This window comes from Triplophysa dalaica, chromosome 24 (assembly GCF_015846415.1).
Source record: "Triplophysa dalaica isolate WHDGS20190420 chromosome 24, ASM1584641v1, whole genome shotgun sequence".
Taxonomy (NCBI): Eukaryota; Metazoa; Chordata; class Actinopteri; order Cypriniformes; family Nemacheilidae; genus Triplophysa; species Triplophysa dalaica.
In genome coordinates, this window is record NC_079565.1 from 16,290,652 (window position 1) to 16,317,095 (window position 26,444).

At 44.4% G+C, this 26,444-nt stretch overlaps 1 protein-coding gene across 6 annotated transcripts in view; it reads right to left on the bottom strand.

Moving 5' to 3' along the window:
• The window catches only part of pamr1b (peptidase domain containing associated with muscle regeneration 1b), a 47,838-nt gene extending 21,644 nt beyond the window's left edge, over positions 1–26,194 (bottom strand). For 4 of the 6 annotated variants that reach the window (XM_056739397.1, XM_056739394.1, XM_056739392.1 and 1 more), the window contains exons 1-6: positions 25,974–26,194; positions 24,162–24,338; positions 20,457–20,582; positions 17,245–17,359; positions 15,489–15,706; positions 7,721–7,828 (exon numbers count right to left, since the gene is read on the bottom strand). In XM_056739397.1, the coding sequence (XP_056595375.1) occupies positions 7,721–7,828; positions 15,489–15,706; positions 17,245–17,359; positions 20,457–20,582; positions 24,162–24,338; positions 25,974–26,109 (880 nt within the window). In that variant the 5' untranslated portion in view covers positions 26,110–26,194. Of the gene's footprint in view, positions 1–7,720; positions 7,829–15,488; positions 15,707–17,244; positions 17,360–20,456; positions 20,583–24,161; positions 24,339–25,973 lie in introns of those variants that run through there. The other 2 variants (XM_056739395.1, XM_056739396.1) reach the window with 2 other exon arrangements.
• Positions 26,195–26,444: the final 250 nt, after the last annotated feature.

Consider the following 26,444-nt stretch of genomic DNA (forward strand, 5'->3'; position numbering starts at 1 on the left):
TCCTGAATAAACGGAAATGCCATTTGAAGGTCTGTGTGACTACATTGAGCGCGAGTAGGAACACAAATCAATAAACAAATGGCGTATGCAATTTCAACACCGGTCGCGCTTTGAAAAGGGGTGGAGATTGTGACAAACCCTGGGTTTGTGGAATAAAACCTGCTCCCGACCAGGTTAGGTTCACGGAGTAGGTTACTCTGGTTACTCACTCGGAGTATAAGATACTGTGGCGAGGCACAGATCGGAGATCAGCGTCGCCTGGAAAACGGCCCAGCAGCTAACGCTGATTGCGTACACCTGACGGTTATTAGCTTAAAAGCCGTGTGCTCCTAGCACTCTGGGTCCCGTATCTGGCCGCACCCTCCGCTGTACCTTATTGACCCCCAGAGCGTGAGAGTAAAGGAACAGCGAGGGAGAAAGAGAGAAGGCATCCCAACACGAGCACGGACTGGCGAGTTTTAAAGAGCAAGCATCCCCGATAATACTATTGCCGGATGCGTGAGATAAAAGCTGTCTAATAAATTCCCCGCTGGGGTTGTTTGTAACGCCATCTTATGTGTGTGTCGTGTCTCTTACCCCGTCACACTGGTGGAGAATGTGGGCGTTGAGAGACCGATTCGGCACTTGTTCATGTACTTCCCTGTTTCCTGGGCCCATCGGAGGATGGACACGCTATCTTTTCCGCGTCCGATGCGAAGCACGCAAGGACGTCGAAAAGGAGAGAGAGAGCGAGAAGGAGATCGACGGCACCTAAGTGAGGAACGAGCCCAGCCGGCAGAGAGAGCTGCACGGCTGACCGAGAGCGCTGCCCAGCCGCCAAAGATTGCTGCCCAGCTGGCCGACCGAGCTACCCAGCTGCCGGAGACTGATGCCCAGCCGCCCGACCGAGCTATTCGCCGACAGAGGACGAGGCCGAGCCATCCGAGAGCGCTGCCGAGGTGGGATTCCCGTTCGCCTGCCAGCCGGCGAGTGCGTACAGTTCCGTACCAGCCGGTGATCCAGTCCATCTTCCAGCCAGCCTGGCAGTCCGTCTTCCAGTCAGTATGGGTTGGACTGTCAGGGGACATTTTCCCTTCCACCCCTACATCTTTCCGAGGCGCCTACAGTAGCCGCCCGGAGACCAGGTCGACGCTTGGGGGGGGGGGAATGTGGCGAGGCACAGATCGGAGATCAGCGTCGCCTGGAAAACGGCATAAAAGCCGCGTGCTCCTAGCACTCTGGGTCCCGTATCTGGCCGCACCCTCCGCTCTACCTTATTGACCCCCAGAGCGCGAGAGTGAAGGAACAGCGAGGGAGACAGAGAGAAGGCACCCCAACACGAGCACGGACTGGCGAGTTTTAAAGAGCAAGCACCCCCGATACTATTGTTGGACGCGTGAGATAAAAGCTGTCTAATAAATTCCCCGCTGAGGTTGTTTGTAACGCCATCTTATGTGTGTGTCGTGTCTCTTACCCCGTCACAATACATCGATTTCTGAAATGGGCTTGACTGATCCTGCGGTCGCGGGTTTGACATACCTCGCGTTCTGAAACCAAAAACCCTGAGTATTCCTGTAAAGAGGTTCAATAAGAGGAATGAAGGAAATGGGAACCGGCGAACATTTAAATCACTTTTATAAAAATAAAGATCCTTAACCAGCCGATCCTCAACCAGCTGGGGTACTCTCCTTCGCGGTGCCTTGCCGTGGCCATTGGCCCTCGGTGGACGGCTCGACTGTCCACCCCCTGGCGGCCGGCGGTGGCTCCACCTTAAGCGGAGAGTCGGGGCGTGTTCCCCGTCCCCTGCTCCTCCCCCTTGGGTGGACGGACGCAGGCTCCGGCCTCTGGCATGCGGTGGCCAAACTCGACACTCCCGCCCCCTGCGCCTCCCCCTCGGGGGACGGACGCAGGCTCCGGCCTCAGGCTTCGGCCTCAGGCGGACGGCGACAACTCCACCGCTCCCGCTTGGACGATAGCCACCCAACCTCGACCCAGGTGCGCAGCAGCACAGGTCACCGTTCCACCGAGGCTTTGACGGTGGCCGCACTTTGCACTTCCGTTTCCCCAGAGCCACCGCTTCGGGCAGCCACTGGCGGACGCCCTTCGTCCTACGTCCCGAACTCTCTGGCACCGCGAGTCCACTCGGCTGCGAGGACTCTCCGACAGCATGTCTCTCCATCCTCCCGGGTTTCGCTACCAATGTAGAGAGGTTCAAAAAAAGGAAGGAAGGAGACGGGAACCGGCAAACATTTAAACATTTAATCAAAACAATGACAAAGTAAAAAGACAGCCGGCAGCCCCTTACGGACGACTGCCAGCATATTCAGGCCCGGTCCTCTCTCTTCGACGGTCCGGTCACTCGTTCTCTTATATGCTCCCGATCTACGTGATTCGATTCTCGAACCACGGTTTCGCCCCGCCTACTCTACTACAATTCCGTTTTCTGGGGTTGATTAACTCTGAGTTTGCACTTACCCTGCTTTCTGAAACGGGCCCCTGGATATAGAAGGAACATGCAAAAAAAAAACGTCAACATGAGTTTATGCTGACCGCCAGTTGTTTTTAGCTTTTTGGAGGGTATGCTGGAAAATTCAAATTTATAAGCTAATTTCCATATTTTTGCAGTTTGAAATGCAGTTCTGATTTAATGGCAATAACATGAATAATATTTACTCAGGTTTGTTTAAAAATATATGTATATTAACATCCGTCAGGTACCCGGGTCCGATGGACTGGCTGCTGAAGTCCAGGAGGAGATCATGGGAGGCTGGGCGGCACCCTTCTAGAGGCTGGAGGCTGGCTGATGAAGAAGAGCTGGGCAGGACCAGCGGAGATGAAAGATAGCTGTGCCGGACCAGACGAGATGAAGGAGAGCTGGGTGGGACCAGTTAAGACGCACAAGAGCTGGGCAGGACAGTGGAAGTCATTCTCAATCATCCAGTCAAAGGAGTGTGGAGTGGGACAAAATAACTTTCCCCTCGCACAACTCTGATTGGTCGATCCAAACTCAGGAGAGTATGCCATCTCGTGAAGTAAAATATCAACAGTGCTCCGAACAGGTTCTTAATCCCTCTCTAAAAAACATTGCGTCACCTGTTGGACCTTTCCACACACCACCTCTATCTGCCCTCATCTGGACTAACTAGCTCTGTGCTCTGTACTTCAGCAGGACAAGCTTTCTGAATATCATCTAAACTTTCTTTCCATATGGATTTGGATGTTTGCTTTGCACACAATGAAAAATCCAGGTATTCTGGTTTTATGTATGTGCCTCAGGGCTCAGTGCTTGGTCCGTTGCTATTTTCTGCATACATGACATCCCTGTCATTCGGAAACATGGCTTGTCCTATCACTGCTATGCGGATGATACACAACCCCACCTGTCATTTCAGCCTGGGAATCCGACTGTTCCTGCACGCATTTCAGCATGCATGGCTGACATTTCACCTTAGACCATAAAGAACTTAATTGTAAGAATATAATAAATCATATAACTGACTGCAAGTAGATAATAACCCTAAATTAACTAATAATAATTAATGGAACTTTTATTGAAACTCAGTTAAAGGGAAATCAACAAGTACAGACTAACGCGGGTTGAGTTTGTCGTGGGTTTGCGATCTGCAAATAATCAGTAATAATGTTCCAACTAGAGGCAACAAATGTTGTTTATAATGGGGTTTATTGTCTTTGTTGAGTCGCGACGAGTTGTGGCGTAACACTGGTTGATCAAGATGGGCCAACTCACGCGCGTTTTTTATTATGTTACCATTCCCTGCTGTAATGGCAGCTTGTTTCTATCTCACACAAACTCTGTATGATGTATATGGTTGTTTATTTATAGTCTTTATAACGTTGTATATAAAAGGTTAAACAGTTTGCTGTAGTTTTTATTTATTTAACATATTTATTTAATAAAACCTTACCAATCCTTTACATCCTGCTCAAGTCACGCTGGCAAAGATGATGTATTGGCTTGACCATCTTCATTTTCCGTATCAGATTCGGGCTCGAATTTATATAAGGAAGTACCGATGACATTTTACCACCTGTCAGTACAATTGCTTTGGAAACTGATGTTCCAAATATGGTAAGAGGCATTACATCTCCATGACATGCTTTCAGTTAGGGATGGGCGATACCACCTTTTTTTGATGCGATACCGATACTTTTTCTTGAAATTGTATCGATACCGATACTGATGATGGAGATTATTTTTTATATATATATATATATATATATATATATATATTTTTTTTTTTTTTTTTTTTTTTTTAAATAGAAACATAATTACAATTAAAGAGAAATAACATACTTGTACTAGCTATGTCACGGCCGAGAGAACACAAGATCCAATCGCAAGTGTAAACAGATTTAATGCTATAATGAGAGCAAAGACAGGACAATAATAGGAGGAAACCAAAGTGAGTAGTGTCTAGATGCTGATCTCCGATCGTATACAGATCTAGTCCAACCGTCCCGAAGAACCCAACGGCTACTGGTAGTCCTCAGCAAGAATGATAATCTCCACTGGTAGTCCTCAGCAAGAAAGATAATATCCACTACTCCTGGACAGATCCGACAAGAGACTAAGGGTGAACACAGAGCAAGAGTCACAACGATCTGACAAGGAGTTTAGGGATAGCAGGGCAGATATAGGCAGCCGGCAATGCACTACAGGTGCCGCCAAGCTGATTGCTAATTAGCACCCAGGCTGCCAAGGGAACACTAATCAGTACACAGAACATAAGGCAAACAAGCAGGAATGAACACACGGATCCATGAACCGTGACAGAACCCCTTCCCCTAGGAACGCCGCTTGGCGCTTCCCGGGGAACTTACCTGTTGATTGTAATCATCAATAAGTGAATGATCCAATATGTCCCTTCAGGTCAAGATACATAACGGGCACGTTTAATAGATCCGCATGCTCATCCTGCAACATATAACGGGCAGACAATAAACAAGAAACATGACAATAATCGCTACAGGAGGAGACCGTGTTCTGGCACCAGTTAATGCTAGGGTTGTGGCATGAAAGCCAGGGGTGACCCAAAACCACCGGGGACAAAGGAGAGTCAGTCAAAAAAAAAGAGATGTTCTCAGAGTGATTCCCCGATGTAATGAGACTCACCGGTTCCGTGGCATGGGTGACGGGTGGGAGGGGTTGACCGCAGAGGGCACTGACTGCAATGGAAGGCTTGAGAGGAACCAACGGAACCCCTAGCCTCAACGCAATCTTGCGGTCCAAAAAGTTACCCTCTGCTCCTGAGTCAATCAAAGCCTTGCATGAAAAAGTGGTGCCGCCGGCCTGTAACTGCACCGGGAGATGAGTAGTTGTAGAGGAGGACTTTTCAAAAGCGACTCCGCCCGTCAGTAACCTCCTTCCTACCGACGGGCTTCGGATTTTACTGGACACCCTGCCGCGATGTGACCCGCAGTACCACAATACAGGCAAAGTCCACGAGCTCTGCGCCTCTCCTTCTCCTCCCTTGTGAGACGAGCTCTGCCCACCTGCATAGGCTCCGGATCAAAACCCTGTTCGGTGGTATTATACGCTCCAATGAACGGTAGATTCTCAGCATCGACCCCAGTCCTCAGAAAAGGTTGTTGATCGCGACGTCGTAGCCTAGTGTCCACCTTGATAGCCAGGTCAATCAATCCATCGAGGGAGGTGGGCAGCTCGAGAGTGTAGATCTCATCGAGAATGCGATCTGCCAGTCCATGTCTAAACATATCCCATTGAGCCTCCACATTCCACTTACACTCGGCCGCCAGCGTTCGGAATTCGATGGAGTAATCAGTCACAGATCTCTTGCCCTGGCGGAGCTCAGCCAATTCCCGTGCCGCCTCCCTACCAGATGCAGCCCGGTCAAACACCTTCTTGATCTCGTCCGAAAAAGACTGAAATGAGGAACAGCATTGGTGTTGCTGTTCCCAAACAGTAGTTCCCCACAGAGCTGCTCGTCCCGATAGCAGTGAAATCACGAAAGCCACCTTGGCTGCTTCAGTAGGAAACGATGATGGCTGTAGAGTAATGTGAAGAGAACAGGTAGTCAGAAATGAGCGACATAATCAGGGCTCACCAGAGTAACAGGTAGGAGACGGTAGACGGGGCTCGACATTCCGGCTGGAGATTTGAGGGTATGAAGCCGCAAGAGGGTGGTGCGCCGCAGGCTGTTGAGCAGACTCCGTCCTAACCTGTTGAAGCTGAGCGGTCAACTCTGAAACCTGTGATGCTAAGGCCTGAACAGCATGTCCTGTGGCCAAGATTTGTTCATCCTGCTGTGTCATGCGAGCGTTACTGTTGGTAAAAAAGTCTCTGATCTCTGTCATACTTGCTGGATCCATGCTGGTCAGATCGTTCTGTCACGGCCGAGAGAACACAAGATCCAATCGCAAGTGTAAACAGATTTAATGCTATAATGAGAGCAAAGACAGGACAATAATAGGAGGAAACCAAAGTGAGTAGTGTCTAGATGCTGATCTCCGATCATATACAGATCTAGTCCAACCGTCCCGAAGAACCCAACGGCTACTGGTAGTCCTCAGCAAGAATGATAATCTCCACTGGTAGTCCTCAGCAAGAAAGATAATATCCACTACTCCTGGACAGATCCGACAAGAGACTAAGGGTGAACACAGAGCAAGAGTCACAACGATCTGACAAGGAGTTTAGGGATAGCAGGGCAGATATAGGCAGCCGGCAATGCACCACAGGTGCCGCCAAGCTGATTGCTAATTAGCACCCAGGCTGCCAAGGGAACACTAATCAGTACACAGAACATAAGGCAAACAAGCAGGAATGAACACACGGATCCATGAACCGTGACAAGCTATTAATAACAAATTTACTAAAAAAGTAATTTAAACAAATAAATACAATGTTTTAACAACCTTCTTACAAAATTTTTGATTAAATAACATAAATCTTAATAAAATAAACAAAAATACCACCAACAAAAAATTGCATATTTTCACTGCCGTCTTATTTTTAAACAGGCCTTTTTTCTTAGGCTTTAACTTTTTGTTTGTACTGTAATACACTGTATTTTGAAGAAAAAAATATTGTTTAACTAACAAAACTCTTAATAAAATTACAAACAATATAAACTGTGAATACATTAACTTAACTTTTGCCCTTCCTCTAAGCCATCTTGCAATTCTCTCCTCTGTTTAATGCGGAAGTGTGCAATGCATGCGTGTTGTGTATGTGTAAGTTACATAGCTGAATAGCACGTCCATGTGACCGCGCTGCGCAGCCGGAGACCGATCCGTGTGTGACGTCAAACTGTCGCGAGAGCTAGTACTTTCATAACATAGTGTCACCGATCGGCATGCACAAGAGCTAACCTCATTTAGTTACGCTGAAACTATTAATGTAATTAACCAGATAATCGATACTTTTGTGAAAATATTAATACCTAAATAGCATCTTTTGAGAATCGATATATCGATACTGCAGCATCGATGTGCACATCCCTATTTGGCCAATATTACTGGCCAATCATAGAGCACCTCGCTTTTCAGAGCCATGAGCTTTGTAAAAAATCAGCGCGTTTCAGAGGTATATTTCCATTTCAATTAAAACATAACATACCATTCTTGGTAAAAATAACACATAGTGTGTTAAAGATACATAGTGTGTTAAAGATGATAACACAAACATGTGGTTAAAATGAAGACAATAATTTTAAGAGTGTAGCTATGGCCCAATGTATTGCTAATTTCTTCAACTTACCATGTTCACATCTCTTGCCAGTATATCCAGCCAGACAGGCACAATGGAAAGAGTGAGAAGACTCTGCGATGCAGGTACCATCATGAAAACATGGAGAGGATACGCATGCTACACACATACAGACACGTGTTAGATCTTCCTAAATAAACACTATGGGGCAGTTTCCCGGAGAGGATTTAAGAACAATAAGCTATCAAAAACTTCGCATTGTGTGGGAAATCGCCCCTGAATATACATTCACAATGTGAATCATTTGAACTAAATAAGAGAGATCATACAAAATGCATGCTATTTTTCATTTAGTTCTGTCCGGAGTAAGATATTTTACATAAAATATGTTTACATATGGTCCTCAAGCCAAAAAAATAGCTGAAATTATTAAAATAAGTCAGTGTTAAAGCTTGGTTCTGTGTGTGGTTTTATGGATGATCTACAGGTGCTTTTTTGTGCTGTGATGGTTGGTCCTGAGTCCTTTATTTGTTAACAGTTAAACTGAGAACTGTTCTTCAGAAAAATCTTCCAGAGCCTGGAGATTCTTCAGTTTTCCAGCATATTGAGATCCATCTTTTCACAATGAGGAAAGTTGAGGGGCTCAAACGCAACTATTTATTGAAAACTTTTAAAATTTGAAGATCAAGGTAAATTGTACTAAATAAGTTTAGTTTAACTGTTTAGAACAAACAAGGGACTCATGAACTAGGGGTGAGAGATCTGAAGATCTTAAATGGCGATCGATCTTGATGGTTCAACCTGTCATGACTCAATGAATGTAAGAAGAACTTTTGATGAAGGATTTCAGAAGTAATAGGCAAAAAACGCCATATATCATAATTCTGGATTATTGGAAATCGTCTTGGTTACGTATGTAACCTCAGTTACCTGATGGAGGGAACGAGACGTTGTATCGAGAACGACAGATGGGGTTCGCCCTTGAGAACCAATCAACTCTGACTACTATAGAAAAAGCCAATGAAATTTGGCGAATGAAATTTGCATGCCGGTCTCCGCCCCCGGATTACCGGTATAAAAGGAAGACTGCGTGCAGCATTTATTTACCTCTTGTTCTTAAGAGCCTGAGAGCCTCTCACGACTGCAGCAGAATACGATACGTGTTTGTGGCATAAGGGACACAACGTCTCGTTCCCTCCATCAGGGAACTGAGGTTACATACGTCACCAAGACGTTCCCTTTCTGTCGGTCTCTTGACGTTGTGTCGAGAACGACAGATGGGGTTCCTATGGAAAACGCCACAACGCTGTATTGCGCCACAATCTCTAGCGATGCGACGGTAACAGGCCTGGGCGTGTCAGCTTGATGCTTTCGCGAAACTGTAACCTTCCAGTGTGGTGGTCGGGGGGTTCCAGAGCTTTCTAGGAGAAAGATGGGTACAGCCCTGACCGTAACCTTTCACGGACGGAGGCCTTAGCTCTCTACTGGCGAGAGGCCGTCCGGCTGGGGTTTACACCGGGTAAGCACAACTTCCTTAATTAGGGATGCGCTGCAGAGGCCACCTCCTACCCATGGGGAGGAATATGGTGGATATAGGTATGGTCTCGTCCTTGGAGGAGAACGCATGGAACGCGCGGACTGAGTAGGTCCACCTGGGGAAGCTCACGGGTTACCAGGAGTGGGAACAATTCTTATGAGGATACATCAGACGGAATAGCCCACGGAGGGGGTGTTACAGACGTCCGGTAGCACTAGGTCCGGTTAGAGCTATCTGTGATAGTTCACATGGTATCCCGGCCAAAGGGGGAAGGCTGCTCTGCCCAGCCAGCCCCCAGGTTGTGCTTGCTAAGTGATGGATGGAATGCCTGTTCTTGACCAGTATTTGGGTAAGAAGAGAGGTAGATAGCACACTGACCCAACCTACTGGAGGGTGGAAAGGTGCTTTCGCAGGCATACGCCCCCCTTGATGCCAGTCGTACATGTCGCCACGCAGGACGTGGGCTGACACCGGGTTTACACAAAGGTTGTTAGCCCAACCCGCAGCTCAACAAATGTCTGCTAGAGAGGCGCTTCTGGCAAGTGCCCAGGAGGTGGCTATACCCCATGCAGAGTGAGCCCTCACTGCCAATGGGCATTGGAGATTCTGAGATCGTCGTAACGGCATGCATGACCCAGTGACAGCCTTCCCCTTCTGCTGTCCTCCAACACAGACAAGGAGCTGTTCAGAGCTTCTGAGCTCTGTGTGCGGTCCGGGTAGAGGCGCAATGCACGTACTGGACACAACACAAATTGGGTTGGGTCTTCCTCCCCGATGGGGAGCGCCTGCAAGTTCACCACTTTGCCCCGGAAGGGAGTAGTGCGAACTTTTTGAGTACGCATCCGGGCCTGGGTGCCAAGATAACGTGAGAGTTTCCAGGGACGAATTCAAGGCAATCCGGGGACACGGAGCATGCTCGGAGGTCCTCTACCCTCTTGATGGAAGCGAGCGCCATCAGGAGGGCCGTCTTACTCGGGTGAGGAAGATCGGAACATCCGAGGGGCTCTTGAGGGCCCAGAGGCCCCCCAGGACCACTTTAGGGTACCAAGCAGAGATGAGGAGCAGAGATGTGGCGGATTCCGCCCTCTCGCGCCCTTTAGGAACCTGGTGACCAAGTCGTGTCATCCTAGAAACTTTCCATCAACTGAGTCGTGATGAGTGGCAATAGCGACTACATACACATTCAGTGCGGAGGGGAGATGTTAGTCTCGTAAGAAGGACAACACAATCCTCATCGAGCACCGCAGTGGGTCTTTCTCGTTGAGAGAGACACCAGGACGAGAAGAGGCGCCGTCTAGAGGCGTGTAACCGCCTAGTAGATGGGGCCCTAGCCTAGGTGATGGTTTCCGCCATACAGGGGGAGTAGCCAACTCAGGATCTTCTCGTCCCGTCTAGAGACCAGACATGGGTGTTCCAGAGGTCTGATCTGGGATGCCAGAACGTGTCCTTCCCCTGAGAGAGCAGGTCCTCTGTCAGGGGAATGGGTCAGGGGGAGACGCTGTCCAGAGCATCAGCTCTGAAGCCAAGTGCGGTTAGACCAGTGCGGTGTAACCAATAACACTTGGTGCTCCTCTTCCCTGGCCTTGCACAGTGTCTGTGCAAGGAGGCTCCTGGGGGGGAAGGTGTGCTTCAAGGATATCCGTGCCGAGGGCCTCGGACAGGGAATACCAAAGCAGGCAAATGGTGGTGTTGCAGGAGGCGAACAAGTATACCTGGGCCTACCCGAACAGCATCCAAATGAGCTGGACTGTGCGGGGGTGGAGTCGCCACTCTCCACGAGGCATAAACTGACGAGAGAGCTCGACGGCTGTCTAGTTCAGTTTGCCCGGGGTGTGTGTGGCCCGCAGGGAACGGGTCACCTGTTGACTCCACCGGAGGAGGCGTCGAGCAAGTTGTGTTAGCTGCTGTGATCGAATGCCACCCTGACGATCTGATGTACGCTACAGCTGTAGTGCTGTCCTCGGACCATCACGTGCTTGTCCAGCACGAGAGGCCGCAGCCTGCTCAGTGCAAGTAGCACAGCCCACAAGTCTTGGCAATTGATATGCCAGCGCAGGCGGGGGTTCGCACCCCTGCAGGGCACCCCTGCAGGGAGGCGTCCGTCGTCACGACGACTTGCCTCGTAACCTGCCCAGAGGGACCTTAGTCCGTGGAAAAGTCATGGAAGACCAGGGGTTATGGTGCGTCGGCAGCAGCGCGTCGTCACCATGCGCCTGCTTCCGGTGTGCCACGCTCTCCTTAGAATTCATGTGCATCAACCCGAGGGCTATTACCCCGCGAGGATGCCATGTGTCCCAGGAGCCTCTGAATTGTTTCAGGGGGACCGCTGTCTGCCTGAAATGTTCCAGGCAGTTCAACACCGGCTGGGCGCGTTGTGCCGACATGGTGACAGAGTTGACTTCCATACCGAGAAAGAGGATGCTGGGGAGAGTTTGCCCTTCTCTCGGTTAACCTTGATTCCCAATCGATCTAGGTGCCGGAGCACCAGGTCCCCTGTACATAACAGATCTCGCAAGTGTGCCATGATAGGCCAGTCGTTGAGATAGTTTAGTACACACACACCTTCCTCCCCTCAGGGAGAAAGGGCAGCTTCCACGATCTTCCTGAAGGCCCGTGGAGACAGGGACAGACCGAAAGGGAAGACTCCTTCAGGTCGATTGCCTTTTTTCGGTGTCACACATCTGCGCAAGGTTCAGCCGGGGGTGTCTCTCCTGGACCACTACCGTGGAGATCGTCCAACCCAGGGACCGTGCCGCCACCTTGGTCGCCCGTAGAGAGCTGTCAGTGGCGGCACAGAAATCCTGCATTATACCCGGGTCGGCCTTACCCTTGTGGAGCTCTCTCAGCGCCTCAGGACCTGCAGGATGGCCATGGCGTAGAGAGAGGCAGCGCAAGGCTTCGGCACCAGTGATGCCGAAGTCCTACACGCCTTGGACGGTAGGCGTGGCCGATTCCCCCAGGTGGCAGCCGTCTGCGGCATAGATGCACCGTAGCCACACGTTCCACCCGGGGGATCTCGACGTAGCCTTTGGCTGCCCCACCAGTGAGGGAGCCGGAGCTGGTTTGACTGGAGCGGGCCGTGAGTGGAGCGCTCCAAGTTTTGCACAGCTCCTCATGCAGCTCCGGGAAAAAAATGGCACCCGGGGTGGGCGCGGTTTGCACCACGCTCCGACCCCAGGAACCACGTATCCCCGGGTTAGCATGACTGACATCACTTCTGCTTCCTCCTGAGCTCGACCACTGGGGGTGGAGCTCGGATTCGTCAGAGTCGGATGCCAGTCTCCCTCCGATGCTGCAAGCGACATCTTATCTACGTCACCCATCGTTTCTGAGTGCGCGCCTCAGGATCCGGACGGTATGCCACTGCCGGTTGGGGAACGTTCAGAAGGGCGAATCGGGGTGCGATCGGCCCTGTGAGCACTTGGCTGGCGGGTTTACGTTCGCAGAGGTCCCCACATCACTAACGCTGCTAATACAGGCGGACTTCGGGGCCGTAGCCACCGATGTCACGGCCCGGGTAGCAGACGAAATGGTGGCTGGTTTCCGTAGGAAGACATCCACTCGTGACCGCAACTTCTGAATGACAATCTGCCTGCAGTGCGGGCAAGATGTGTCAACAAACACTGCTTCAGCGTGCTGGACGCCGGGACACCTAACGCAGCGATCGTGTCCATCCCCCTCCTGCGCTGGAGATTGCTCGGTCCTGAAAAGGACCTTTTTAGAAAAAATCTCTAACACCTCCGGAACCGCCGAGACGCCCAGGGGAAGGTCGCTGCAGGTAGGGACGATCCGCTGCTCTACGTCGTAGATCCGGCAATGTAGAAGAAGACTTCGTTGAATTATTTTTGTTCGTAGTCATGAGCGAAGGCTCTGAAGAAGAAAAGGTAAATGAATGCTGCACGCCGGCTTCCTTTTATACCGGACATCTGGGGCGGAGACCAGCATGCAAATTTAATTCGCCAAATTTCATTGGCTTTTTCTATAGTAGTCAGAGTTGATTGGTTCTCAAGGGCGAACCCCATCTGTCATTCTCGACACAACGTCGAGAGACCAACAGAAAGGGAACTGTTAGCTATAGAAGAACGGATTGGCCAATTGGAAATCGTTATTCATTATCTCTAGATGCTGCATTCCAAATTTTGTGCAAATCGGATAAACGGTTTAGGAGGATAAACATTACGTCATGAGGTGCATTCAAATTGCTATGACCCAAAGATTCAGGAAATTAATAAGATATGGTAGAACAATAATATAACAGATACATTATCGCTTTCTCCCTATTTTGGATAGTGTGCAGACCTTGCACCTGAATTTCACAGCTTCTGTAGCATCATGGGTGAGCACACAGGCATAGCTGTTAGTTGGTTTCATTTTCTATTAAAACTTTAAGTGGAGGTAACATGCTATTGTAACAGGTACAGAATGTAACTAGTTCATTTCTTATATTAGAATTACACAAAAGCGTATTTATTGTGTTTACCTGATATTCTGTCTATGTGTGCACCTTCCCCTATAAATATTCTGTGAACGGTGTTTAACGGAACTTCCGGTCTGTTCACCTCCTCTTCCCTTTTCGCACTGGCTTTGCATGGGAGAGGTAGGTTCCTGTTGATCTCAGTGAGACTACTGATATTGTCTTGCGTGTTTATTTTATCATGGTTTTACATACTTTCATTTAGTTTTATCTATTGTTTGATTAACCAATGTACGTGGAACACGTGGGTTAAATGTTACACATCTTTTCTGTTAACAGAGGGACAAAAGGGCAAGACACACTGTAAGACTGTTTATTATTTTCCATCAGGTATATTACAAATGTCACTCGTCATATTTGTTTTCTGCCATTTTGTCCGTTCACCTCTTCTGCCCTTTTCGCACTGGCTGTGCATGGGAGAGAGGGACAAAAGGGCAAGACTGTAAGACTGTTTATTATTTTCCATCAGTGATTCAATGAAGAGTCGAAACCATATCTGATGTCCGAGTGGTTACTACCTCATACGAAAGAAAACACAACGCAGACTAAACCGGTCACACTATGTCATGCATTCTGACTTCATTACACTGTTGAACGTGCTTGCTTAACATGGTCAACTTGTCAAAAAACGAGTTGGACGACTGCCGTAGTATTTCTGTGCTTGATACACTCCCCCAGCACCCCATTTGTTTCGGAAAGGATTTTTTTAAGTCTAGTGCAACTCTCCCGGAAAAGCACGGCCAGGCTTTGGATCGCTTTGGATCGACGTAATCGCTTTGGATAAAACTGTCTGTCAAATGCATTTATGTTATTGTGCCAGGGTTGCGCAGTCGCAGTTTATTAAACTTAATATCCACGTGTCTTTTGGATTAACGTTACCCGTTTTCATTTGGATGAACCTGTCACAGATTTTTCCCTTCTTCAACCTCACTGCTACTAATGCAATACACTGCACTGCGACAAGGCACGACATGTTTTTATCTAATCCTGTCTGCTGTTGATTTCATGTTTGACCTATATTTTAGACTCTTACCTGATTAACGTTGTCGTTGGTGGTTTTTAATGACAACATATGGCTTTGGGTTTGAAGTGATTGTCACACACAGTATAAATGGCAGCGGGTTTACAAGATATTTTGATGGAGTTGCCCTTTTGGTGCAGAAATTAGAGCTTTGAAAAGCACATTTTAAAGGACGTGAGGGTAGTCTTTGTGCAATCATTCAATTTTGTGGATTCTTGTACACGTTTTGTTTAGATATGATGTGGTGTAATTAAGGGTTCTGTTACTTTGGAATGTCGATGTTGTATGGACAGAGGAACTTCACCATACCCTAGGTTTTGGTGAAACGGCGCCACTGCTGCATAGATCATCAAGATTAATATGAGAATGGCAGAAACTGTGTGTGATCCTGATCTTTAAAGCATTGTGGACAATGAGCTGTAGTGCACACAGTTTGAAAGTGATAAGAACAAAGTTTTTCAACTTCAGCTTCTATCCCAGAGTGTTTTACATCAGGATTTCCTGATTTACATCAGAACTCCATGAGGACCCACTGCTCTGCACATTTTGTTTGTTGACACACTCAATTCAATGTATAGAGATTGCTTAGAATGAGCTGATGGTTTTCAATCAGGTGTGTTAAATAAGGGAGAAATAGCAATGTGCAGAGCACTGGGTCCCCAGGACTGTAGTTGAGAAACCCTGTTTTAGATGTCTTCAGTTTAGAAAACCAACAGTTAATTCAGATGTTTTATCCCATGAGACATCCAGGACATTTTGACTCTTATGTTTACCCTGTGGTTCCTACCTGAACTCTCCTGGAAGATGGCGAAAAACCCATCAAAATTCTTGTAACCATCAGAGACAAAAAGAATGTGGAGAGAATTGCCAGTGCTTCTAATTGGAGGAGGCAGCTCATTTCCACAGTAACGACCAATTATGCGTGAGTTCAAGCTGTCTCCGTCCCTCACTTCCACGTAGTCATACTGACAGCTGTAATCAAACTCCAAGCTGAGCATCATGAACCTGCGAATGACAAAATAACAGATTGGCTTATATGTCTAGATTTAAAGGAGTCATGAATTCAGACATCAATTTTAACCCAAGCTTTTGATATATAACTGAAATCGCCCTTGTCACTGAAATTACAATTGTTATTGACACCAGTGACCAGGCCGAGCAAACGCCAGGTCCTGGAATGCACACATAGGTGGAACAGACAGGTTGAACCTACACAGAAAATATCAGGGACTACTTCTCTAGCCCCGCCCACTGGTTCACTCATGACAGTTCTGAAGTAACACACATTGACCAGAACCAGATAGAGCGAGCAAGCAAAAAACATGCTGTTAAAGATCGCAAAATATTGTGGAGTGACTGGTAGTGAAAGAACAGTAGCTGCATAACCTTCCTTCAGATTCTGACATTAGTAATGGGATCTGAAAGGAACAGTGCAGCAATCTTATGTGAGTACAACATATCTGTACTATGCGTCACTATTTTTTTGTTTAGAGATCGCTTGATGTGCCCTGAGCACTATTCACACGAGATTAATATTACCTGAGGATCTCTAGTCATTGTATTAATTGCAGAGGTTCTCTGTGATCTTAATCCTGTGTGTATGGGCCATGTAAAAATTCCCCCACAAATGGCCACAAGGAGACCTCATACAACAGTATTAAACAATAAACAAGGCCAGTTCATCACACCTTTAACTGCCTTGAAACACATTTCTTCCATTATTGCAGTCTATGGCAGCCCACAGAACCGTACATAGGAAAGTTATGACAATTGGCACACTGTCTGTCTCATGTTTTACTGGAGTCTCTAATTCTTTGGCGTCACCACTAGTTCAAAGTTTCACTTACTCTTTTGCTCATAAACTTTGAACCGTAAAATTATCTGAATCCTTGCCTCAAAAGACGTCATTTTCTGTCATAAAATTGTTCCAGCTATTTAATTTTTTTGCAAAATGTACTTTTATAAACTCCTCCTGGACAATTTCTCCAGTTTGCACAAAATTTGGTATGTAGCATCTGGAGACACTCTTGACAAAAAGTTATATTCGTGTTGATTGGTCAAACCATTCTCGTACAGCGCATCAACAAATTTGACAGACAGCAGAAATAGTCACCAAATGTGTCATGCTGATGTATGGGCACAGTCCAAGAACACGCAAATGGATGGAGGGATTATACTTAAACCAAACATGAAATTATTGTACTGTTAGTCTGACTGTTGGTCTAACTTCAAAAACTAATCACAAAAAACTCGGATATAGTTGATGATATATTTATATATATTTTTTAAATAAATATAATTAAGCTCTTACGAATTAACTAAGTACATCAAATTCACATTAATTAAGTTATTAAATTCCTTTTCACTTACACTTGTGTGTAAACAGTTCATAGGAATATTAAGAGATAGCTAACACACTCAGTCCCTTACTCTTATTCTATTTTTAAAAGTTTTCCACCCACATGTAGTCTGTTCATTTTTCATCATAGAATTATGTGATTTGAAAAAATGTTGATGCTATTTCACAGTTTGTGATTTCTCACCTTAGATCAATGGTAAAAGTCTGGTCCACTTTTAGTGTCCATTCACAGCGGGCATTGGTTGGGTAACTTTCCAGCACTAGGTGACCCTGCCTCCTATGAATCACCCCTCCACACGCTCAAATAGGAGTAAAGAGTCAGTAAAATTATTTTGTCAAGAATGCATTTATTTGTATTAAACTTAATTTGTACTGAAATCTGTATCATTTAAAAACTAAAACATTTCAATCTTACTCAAACACCGTCTAGTTTTAACATTTTATATTTAAGCTTATCAATTTGTTTTTATTAAAAACATACACTATTAAAAATAACTGATATTTAATACTTCAAATTGGATAAATTGTACGTTTCATATCATAAAAGTTTTATTTGCAGTTGTTTAAGGGTAAATGATCTCCACTATAGCAAAGAGGCAATACATTTATTTTACTTTGTCTATAAAGTTCCTGTCCTGTTTTCTTATATTCTTCTACATTTAGCAGTGTTCACTGGATATACAGCTGCGGAAAAAAGTAAAGAGACCTTTCCACATTTCCATTTCAAATCACGTTTCTAGATGTATGGACTTTCCTAAATACATGCACAAATATTACTGACGCTTGCTTGAAAGTGAATCAGAACTTGTTTTCATTACAGTATTTAAGGTCTGAAAAAATACAGAGCATCTTTTCTTGTATTCTGACCTGTTACTCCAGTTTTCATTTATCAACAATAGACAATATTTTTATTAGAAATTTGGTAAAAAATATTGTTGATACTTCACAGAATGAAACAAAAATTTGAATTTTACCCAAACACATACAGTTGTGTTCAAAATTATTCAACCCCCAATGCTGTAAATGGTTTTAGGGAATTTAGTGTACATTTGTAATTGTATTCAGAATGAAATCCTACAAGGACTTCTTAAAGAACCATATGCAACTAAAATGACATCAATTAGTTTTGTAATACAGTAGTAAATGTTTCTTTTGTGTATTCTTCATTGACATAATTATTCAACCCCTTAAAGACTACCACTCTGAAGAACAGAGGTTAAATGAAGTGTTTTCAATCAGGTATTGAAAACACCTGTGGATATCAGGAAGCAGCAATAAAGCCTAATAAGCACCAATTAGGCAGCTTTAAATCGACTGTGATACTCAGCTCCTTCTAGACATTTACTGGTGTGGTTACAAACATGGTGAGGTCAAGAGAATGGTCCAGGAAGACAAGAGAACAGGTGATTACTCTTCACAGGAAGGGCAATGGCTATAAGAAGATTGCAAAGATGTTAAACATACCAAGAGACACCATAGGAAGCATCATTCGCAAATTCAAGGCAAAGGGCACTGTTGAAACGCTACCTGGTCGTGGCAGAAAGAAAATGCTGACTTCGACTGCTGTGCGCTACCTGAAGCGTAGAGTTGAGAAAAGTCCCCGTGTGACTGCTGAGGAACTGAGAAAAGATTTGAAGTTTCTGCTCAGACAATACGGCGCACCCTGCGTAATGAAGGCCTTCATGCCAGAACTCCCAGGCGCACCCCCTTGCTGTCCCCAAAGAATAAGAAGAGTCGACTGCAGTATGCCAAAAGTCATGTGGACAAACCACAGAAGTTTTGGGATAGTGTTCTGTGGACTGATGAAACAAAATTAGAACTGTTTGGGCCCATGGATCAACGCTATGTTTGGAGGAGGAAGAACAAGGCCTATGAAGAAAAGAAAACCTTGCCTACTGTGAAGCATGTAAAGGCTGGAACATTTTGAAGTGGCCATCGCAGTCACCAGACTTAAATCCGATTGAGAACCTCTGGTGGGACTTAAAGAAAGCAGTTGGAGTGCGCAAGCCTAAGAATGTGACTGAACTTCAGGCTTTTGCCCATGATGAATGGGCGAAGATACCCGTAGATCGCTGCAAGACACTTGTGTCAAGCTATGCTTCACGTTTAAAAGCTGTTATAACTGTAAAAGGATGTTGTACTAAGTACTAAGATTGAATGTCACTTGGGGGTTGAATAAAACTGATAATGATGTGAGCTCAGAAAAGACATTTGTGGTTATTTCATTATAAATGTTATGTTATATTTGTCTGACCTACACGTGCCTCTTTGATTTAATTGTAAGCAGGATGACTGAATGATCATAGTCAATGTCAAACCGACCAAAACAATCAATTTCAGTGGGGGTTGAATAATTTTGAACACAACTGTATATATAAATAGTACATTTTAAAATCAGAAAAACTGTCTGAAAAGTTTTTTTTTATTGCTGCATGTATATAATTTTGCTTATCTGAAAAAAAAATCCTTAAGAACGTACTCGCACTGTCCAAATCAAACCACGCCCGGGCGAGTTTGAAACCTAACGTCTGGTTCAACTGACTAGTGTGAACGGTCGGGCAGAGTTAAGAACAACCAGTCTGAATGTCAATACTCTCCGAGTCATTTTTAAACAAGTAATTCAATTCAATTTATTTATGTAGCCCTTTTCACAATGTGCACTGTTCCAAAGCAGCTTTACAGGAGAAAATAAGAAAAGCAGAAAAAGCAGAAAGGTAAACCACAGCACAGTGTTTATAGACCAAGCAAGATCCTTCTAATAAATAATATCTAATAAATAAATAAATAAATGCAGTCTCCCAGTGACAAGCCAACACTGCCCTGCTGTGGCGAGGAACCCAAACTCCAATGATTGATAAATGGAGAAAAAAACCTTGGGAGAAAACAGGCTCAGCCGGGAGGGCCAGATCCCCTATGATGTGTCATAGCTGCACTCAGTGACCCTGACCAAAAGCCACCAAGCAAATATCCACGAGGAAGAGGGAGAGCCCACCATCTGCAGCCAGAAAGTCCCACTCACCAAAAATCGTGCAGGTTCAACCCGGTCCCACTCCACGATCGACACCAGAAAACAGAGGAACAACCAGGGAAATAGTAATGGCATGTTGTAACTTTATTCCTCTGTTGTCCGACTTCGACCACAAAATAAGACCAGACCAGACCCACACAGGCCCAGCTGATGAATCCCCACAACCAACAAACTTCCTCACTCCCCACAAACACCCACCCAACAACCTTCAATCAAAGTCACTGAGTGCAGCTATAACTTCAAACTGCTGTCATGCGATGTAAGCAAAAACTAAACCAAACGCTTTAACAGTTATGTTTAAGAGCGAGAATGAATTTTAAACGTCTCTGTATGCCTCCATGGACACAGCAGATTGTAAAAGAACTCACTTAAACAATCCCCACCAGACCAGCCAGGCCGACACTCTGCACAGTAACGCCCTTTCAGAAAAAAATCATCCCTTGGGCCCCAGGTGCCATTGTTACAGCGTTTGCAGTTCTCAAATATGCTGCAGCCTAAAGTGGAAAAACAACATTGAAAGACAATTTAAAGAATAATGTGGACCATAGTGTTGATATAAAGGCATGAGTTACTCATCTCAAAAAATTATATTCTAATGAATTACTTTTTGTGAAGGTTTATTGACTTTTATGTAATAACAATAAAGGGGTCATGACAATCAAATGTCTTTTGATCTTTTGAGATCTTTAACATGGTCTTGGCATCAGGGCCGTTTCAATAGCATATACGCAGAAGTCTGATTCTTGACTGCATGCAGTTGTCCGAACATGCAGCGTGACGCGTGTCAGATGTCAGACAAACGTTGTGCTGTTGTAAAAACAAGTGTGCCTTTTAATCCCTTTTTCTATGTCCGACATTAGTCTGTCATGATTCTGCCCCTTCTTGTCAGATATTTCTTGGTTTTGGGTCAGAATCACAACCGAAGCCCCTGTTATATGTGGAGAGAGAAGTTTTTGGCCTTTTTGGCCTTTCACTTTCATCTATTTGAGTCTCGTCTGTGTTTCCCGCCCTTGCGTCTCGTTATTGATTGTTAAATAGTTCATGCCCAGCACCTGTCCCTGTTTGATTTCTTCCTCTTTATATAGTCCTCTTGTTTCATTGTCCTGTGCTCGGTCATTTTCTTGAGTGTGCCACTTCTGTGCTACCTGGTTTTTGTTTTGTGTTCTTTGTCATAATTAAAGTCTTTGTATTAACTAAAGAATCAATGAGAGTTTTTTACGCTTAGTCATAGTTGTTTAGTCATTAGACTGTCCACTGATCTTCAAAACAATCACCCAGGTCCTCCACAATCTTTGCTTTTTCAGCATTACTGGACAATTGACTCATGTGCAGCAGTAACTCTGTGATGTTGAGATTCATCTGTTTACATTGAGGACAATCAAGAGACTCATACACAACTATTACAATAGATAGAAACATTCAGTGCTGCCCACAAAGTCAACACCATTCATTTAAAGGCAGGTGGGTGTAAACCTCTGAAAATGGTTTTGGTGTAAATTGTTATATTTTCATTTACTAATGTCCTTCAGGAGTTTAAAAAATACATAAATGTTAATCAGGAAAATAAATATATATTTTTTTACATCAAAAGCATTTTCAGAGGTTTGCACCCACCTGACTTTAAATGCATGGTGTAGACCAGGGTTACTCAAATCTTACCCTGGAGGTCCGGAGCACTGCAGAGTTTAGCTCCAGCCCTGATCAAACACACCTGAGCAAGCTAATCAAGTTGTTCAGTATCACTAGAAAATCACAGGTATGCAAGTTTGATCAGGGTTGGAGCTAAACTCTGCAGTGCTCCGGACCTCCAGGGTAAGATTTGAGGAACCCTGGTGTAGACTATGTGGGCAGCATTGAATGTTTCTATCTATTGAAACAGTTGTGTTTGAGTCTCTTGATGGTTTAGGTAACATCCGTATTAAGAATCAGGGGCGTCTAAACTTCTGCACTTAGATATTTTTAAAAAATTCTGTTATTATTCATTAGTGTGAACTTTATGTTAACATTTCTTTAGTGAAATAATTTGCTCAGGGCAGAACTAAATTAAAAATAAACCTTCATTTTCAAAAATCCTCTTATTTTTCAAAAAGATTGAGCTTTTTTCAGATTCTGCAAGGGGTGTGTAAACTTTTGCATAACACTGTATGTATATGTTGAAGGACTGCCCCTTTGTAGATGAATGTTCTAGCAATTCAGAACAAGTTCAGTAAAGAGAGAATTGTTGTTCCTGCATCACACGTTTTGATGTCATTCTTCTAATGTGTGCTTACCACAGACACCAGAAAATTGGCGACAAGGACTTGATTGACACTTACTAAGACAACACACTGAAAAGAGTGGAAAGAAAAAAAGGACAACTTCAACATGAAGGTGAAAGTGCAATTAGTATGAACAGATTCAGGAATAGGCAAAATGTCGATGATTGGATCTATCGCCACGTTTGACAGCAATGTTGAGGATTGGGGAACTTATGTTGAAAGAGTGGAGCTGTATTGTAGGGCTTACGAAGTTGCAAATGAAAAAAAGCGGCTGTTTTGTTGAGTGTGATGGGCGTGAAGACGTACGGATTGGTTCGTAGTCTATTAAGCACCAAATAACCAGCAGAAAAAACTTTCAAAGAAACCGTGGATATTTGACATGCACATTTAAACCCCAAACCCCCGGTGATTGAAGAAAGGTTTAGATTCCATAAGAGAAATCAAGCCAGGGAAGAAAGTATCTCTGAATATATAACAGGACTACGCAGACTTTCTGAGCATTGTCAGTTTGGTGCTGGACTGACAGACGCATTGAGAGACATGCAAAACAGAAAAGGACCTGAGCTTTGAACGTGCATTGAACATTTCAGTATCAATGGAGACGGTAGCAAAAGATGCAGTGGAATTGCAACAAAAAGCAATAGAATGTGCAGCAAATTAATTATTGCCGAAGCATAAATGTCATTGTTGGGGAAAAATTTCTCATTATGAAAGTGATTATATAAGGAGCGTAGAAAGTGTCATAAAAAGAGGCACATTGAAAGAGTATGCAAAACAGTTAAATGGAAGAGACACAAAGACAGAACCCATAGAGTAAAACGTAAAGCCACTGATGTGCATCAGGTGACTGAAAATGAAACGAATACATGCTCAGATAGCGATGATCTCTCCTGCATTGAACTTTGCAATATTAATCAGACAGACTGTAGTCATTTGGCTCATCTGTCATCTCCATAGCTGATTACAAGAAATTGTTTTAGTAGTGAAAACACTTGTTAAAAAATATCTATGCCTCAAACAAATATAATGTACAGTTATAACATATAACAATGTAGCTTTCCTGTAGCTCAGTGGTTAGAGCATTGTGTTAACAACGCAAGGTTGTGGGTTCGATCCCAAGGGATTGCAAATACCTATGTAAAATGTATAGTATAAAGCAATGTAAGTCGCTTTGGATAAAACCATCTCCCAAATGTAACTCTGTAGGAAAGTGGATCTTGAGATCAAGACCTATGGGGTAAAACTTTGGACTTGTCTTCTTGTGCGAGTCTGTTTTAGATGAACAGTGTGACATGACTTTTAGCTGTAATCATGTTCATACAGTGTGACGAGATGACAAGCAACAATCACAAAGGACTATGAAAAATCACATTGTCATGAGGCATACATTTTCGGAACACCAGTTTAACTCTACTCTTTGGTTTGTTTGTCGGACAAAAGGGCGAATTGCAATGAGGCACTGTTAATATAAGTGTTATGATTGGTCAGGCAGCCGCTCAATCAAACTCTGGGGCGCAGGGACAATTGTTACAGGCCAAACAGCAAACTGTGAGTAACGTATTTCATTTAAATACTATTTGCACATTTTATTGGTAAAATTAAAAACTGTCTGGAAGATAGGTCATAAATAATAAATTTTTGTACATTTCTGAAAAAAAGTAATTCATGTCATGACCCCTTTAAAGATTACAATGGTTTATATTTTCAAAAACAAAGCTTACATTTAAAAATAGTACATTTAGCTTTAACATCAATTTAGCTAAAACATCAATAAAAATACTCAAAATAGACTTCAAACCATCACCTTCCCCTTACCGGGGTGTATAATGCAGGGATCACATTCATTTGCGACATTACGACAGCATGGCACTGCATAACCCACAGGGGTCCCTTGAAGAGGACATTTACAGTGGATGACGTCATATTCACAACATCCCCTGCACATCACGCTCCACTCTGGCCCCGGACAGTAGTTATGCAGGAACCTGTAATCTATAAAGCATCAAGAATGATCTAATTACATACACAAGATCACATCATGCCAACTAGTTACAAAAATCCCTGATGAGTTTATGTTTCTAATGAGTTAAACTATCAATCATTTGTTTCTGTGAATGTAGTGCATCATATCAATCACTAAATAAAATGATCTAAATGTATTTATATAAATAAAAATCCTCTCTGGAAAACAACAAGACCCAGAGCATAAGTCCAGATCTAGAATAAGAACATTAAATGAAGATGTGTATTGAAGAATGAAGAAGAGTACCAACTCTGAATTCTATGTGCAGGGAAACCAGGTGCTGGACGGGAGACTTGACATTATGGGCTGCTGATCATCAGTGGACTGCACTGTCAGCATCATCAAGTGCAGTTTCATCCTCTATTCTTGTTTCTTTATAACTGGGGGCGTTTCTCTGGAAAGGACTAAAGCCTAGCCCAGACCAAAATGTAAGCGGTCTCACTGCATCTTAAAATATATCCGTGTGATTGTTTTGTCTCATGACTTTGTCTTATCAGACCTGATGAGGTGGGCTATGCCATTGTGAAATTAGCTATGAATAGAACATGTGCTCCGGATCAAATAACAGCAGAACATCTAAAGTATGCTAGCCCCAATTGTAACTTGCTTTGTGTCTTACTGGATTTCTTTCCTCATAAGCCTCAAAAAAGCAGAAGAAATAAACACACGGACATCTTGCATGACATGATGTGGGTGAGTGAATTATCATGAAATTTTCATTTAAGGTGAACTATTCCTTTAAGAAGGCTCTTCCCTTTGAACGTAAAGTTCAATATAAGAGAGCAAACTCAGTTAGTCGTGTCTAATTCTGATCTGCATACAGCAGTTTGAAGAAGTAACATCATCGTATCTTTTGCTATCAATAGTACTTGACATAATGTTAAATGTTTAGTCCAAAAGCACACATTAGTGCAGGGGTCAGATATTCCTTAGATCTGAATGATTTAGCAGCTCTACAGCAGGAAACTCCTCCTCTTGGCAGTGCTCTCTCTATTCATATACCTTCACACACACTTGAGGGGAAACCACAAACATCTGGATGTCTTTGTTGACTATCTAGCCAGTGTTTGTGTATGTTCTGTCTTTGTTAGGCTCTTGACTAGAGTTGTGGTTGGGATAACTACACATGAGGTAAGGCATAACTTTTAGATGAACTAATATTCATTTCCAAAATCTGACTTTCCTCTCTTGGTTGGGAGGGGGAGGTGTTTCCTAAAAATCTATCATTCTTGTCCTTGTCCGACCTTTGCCTTTATTCCTCTATCCTCACCAACGACTGGTCTGTTTACATCTAACCAAGAAAGAGTCACAGAATGTACAGTCTGATGTGTCACTTTGGGAGTCCTGACTGAGAGCAGGAATGTAGCATCTCACGAATACAGTTTTGTTCCAAGACAACAGATAAATGTAACATTTCATTTCACGGAAAATCCACTAGTTATCTCCCAATCTACAATCTAATGCAATCCAGCAGTAGCATAGTGATTGAAAGCATAAGCAGATATTGTCTCTCCCTCTGTTTACAAATAGTCTTGATGTGTACAGACAGACAGCTGATCGCAAAGAACAAGACACAGAGACTCTTTTTGAAAACAGACACTCACCATACGGCCAGGCTGTCCCCTGAGCAAGCAGGAGGAGGAAGATGAGGAGGGTGATGCAGGGCCGAGAGCTGAAGCTCAAGGAGAGAATGCCGCATGCCTGCTGGCTGCACGCGTGAAGCAGTGCAGATAAACACATGCTATGGCCTCAAGTTCTGTTTACTCTCTGAACTCAGCTGCACTGACATCACCTCTCCTCTTTCCTTCCCTCCCTTCTGACTCACATTCTCTCTCGCCCCATGCACCCTCTCTCTTTCAATTTGCTGTACTCAAAGTAGTTCCTCTATCTGTTGTTATGTTTCACTCCCCTCCCGCGGTGTAAGGTTTCAGGGTCCAGCCTTTTAAGAGTCTCCACTGATGAAAATCTGTGGAGTACACACGCTGTTACAGAATAAAAGTGCAGCACTGTTCTATTCTAACACTATTTTCAAAGTTAAAACAGGTTTGCCGGGTATGTTTATTCTTTCTTAAAAG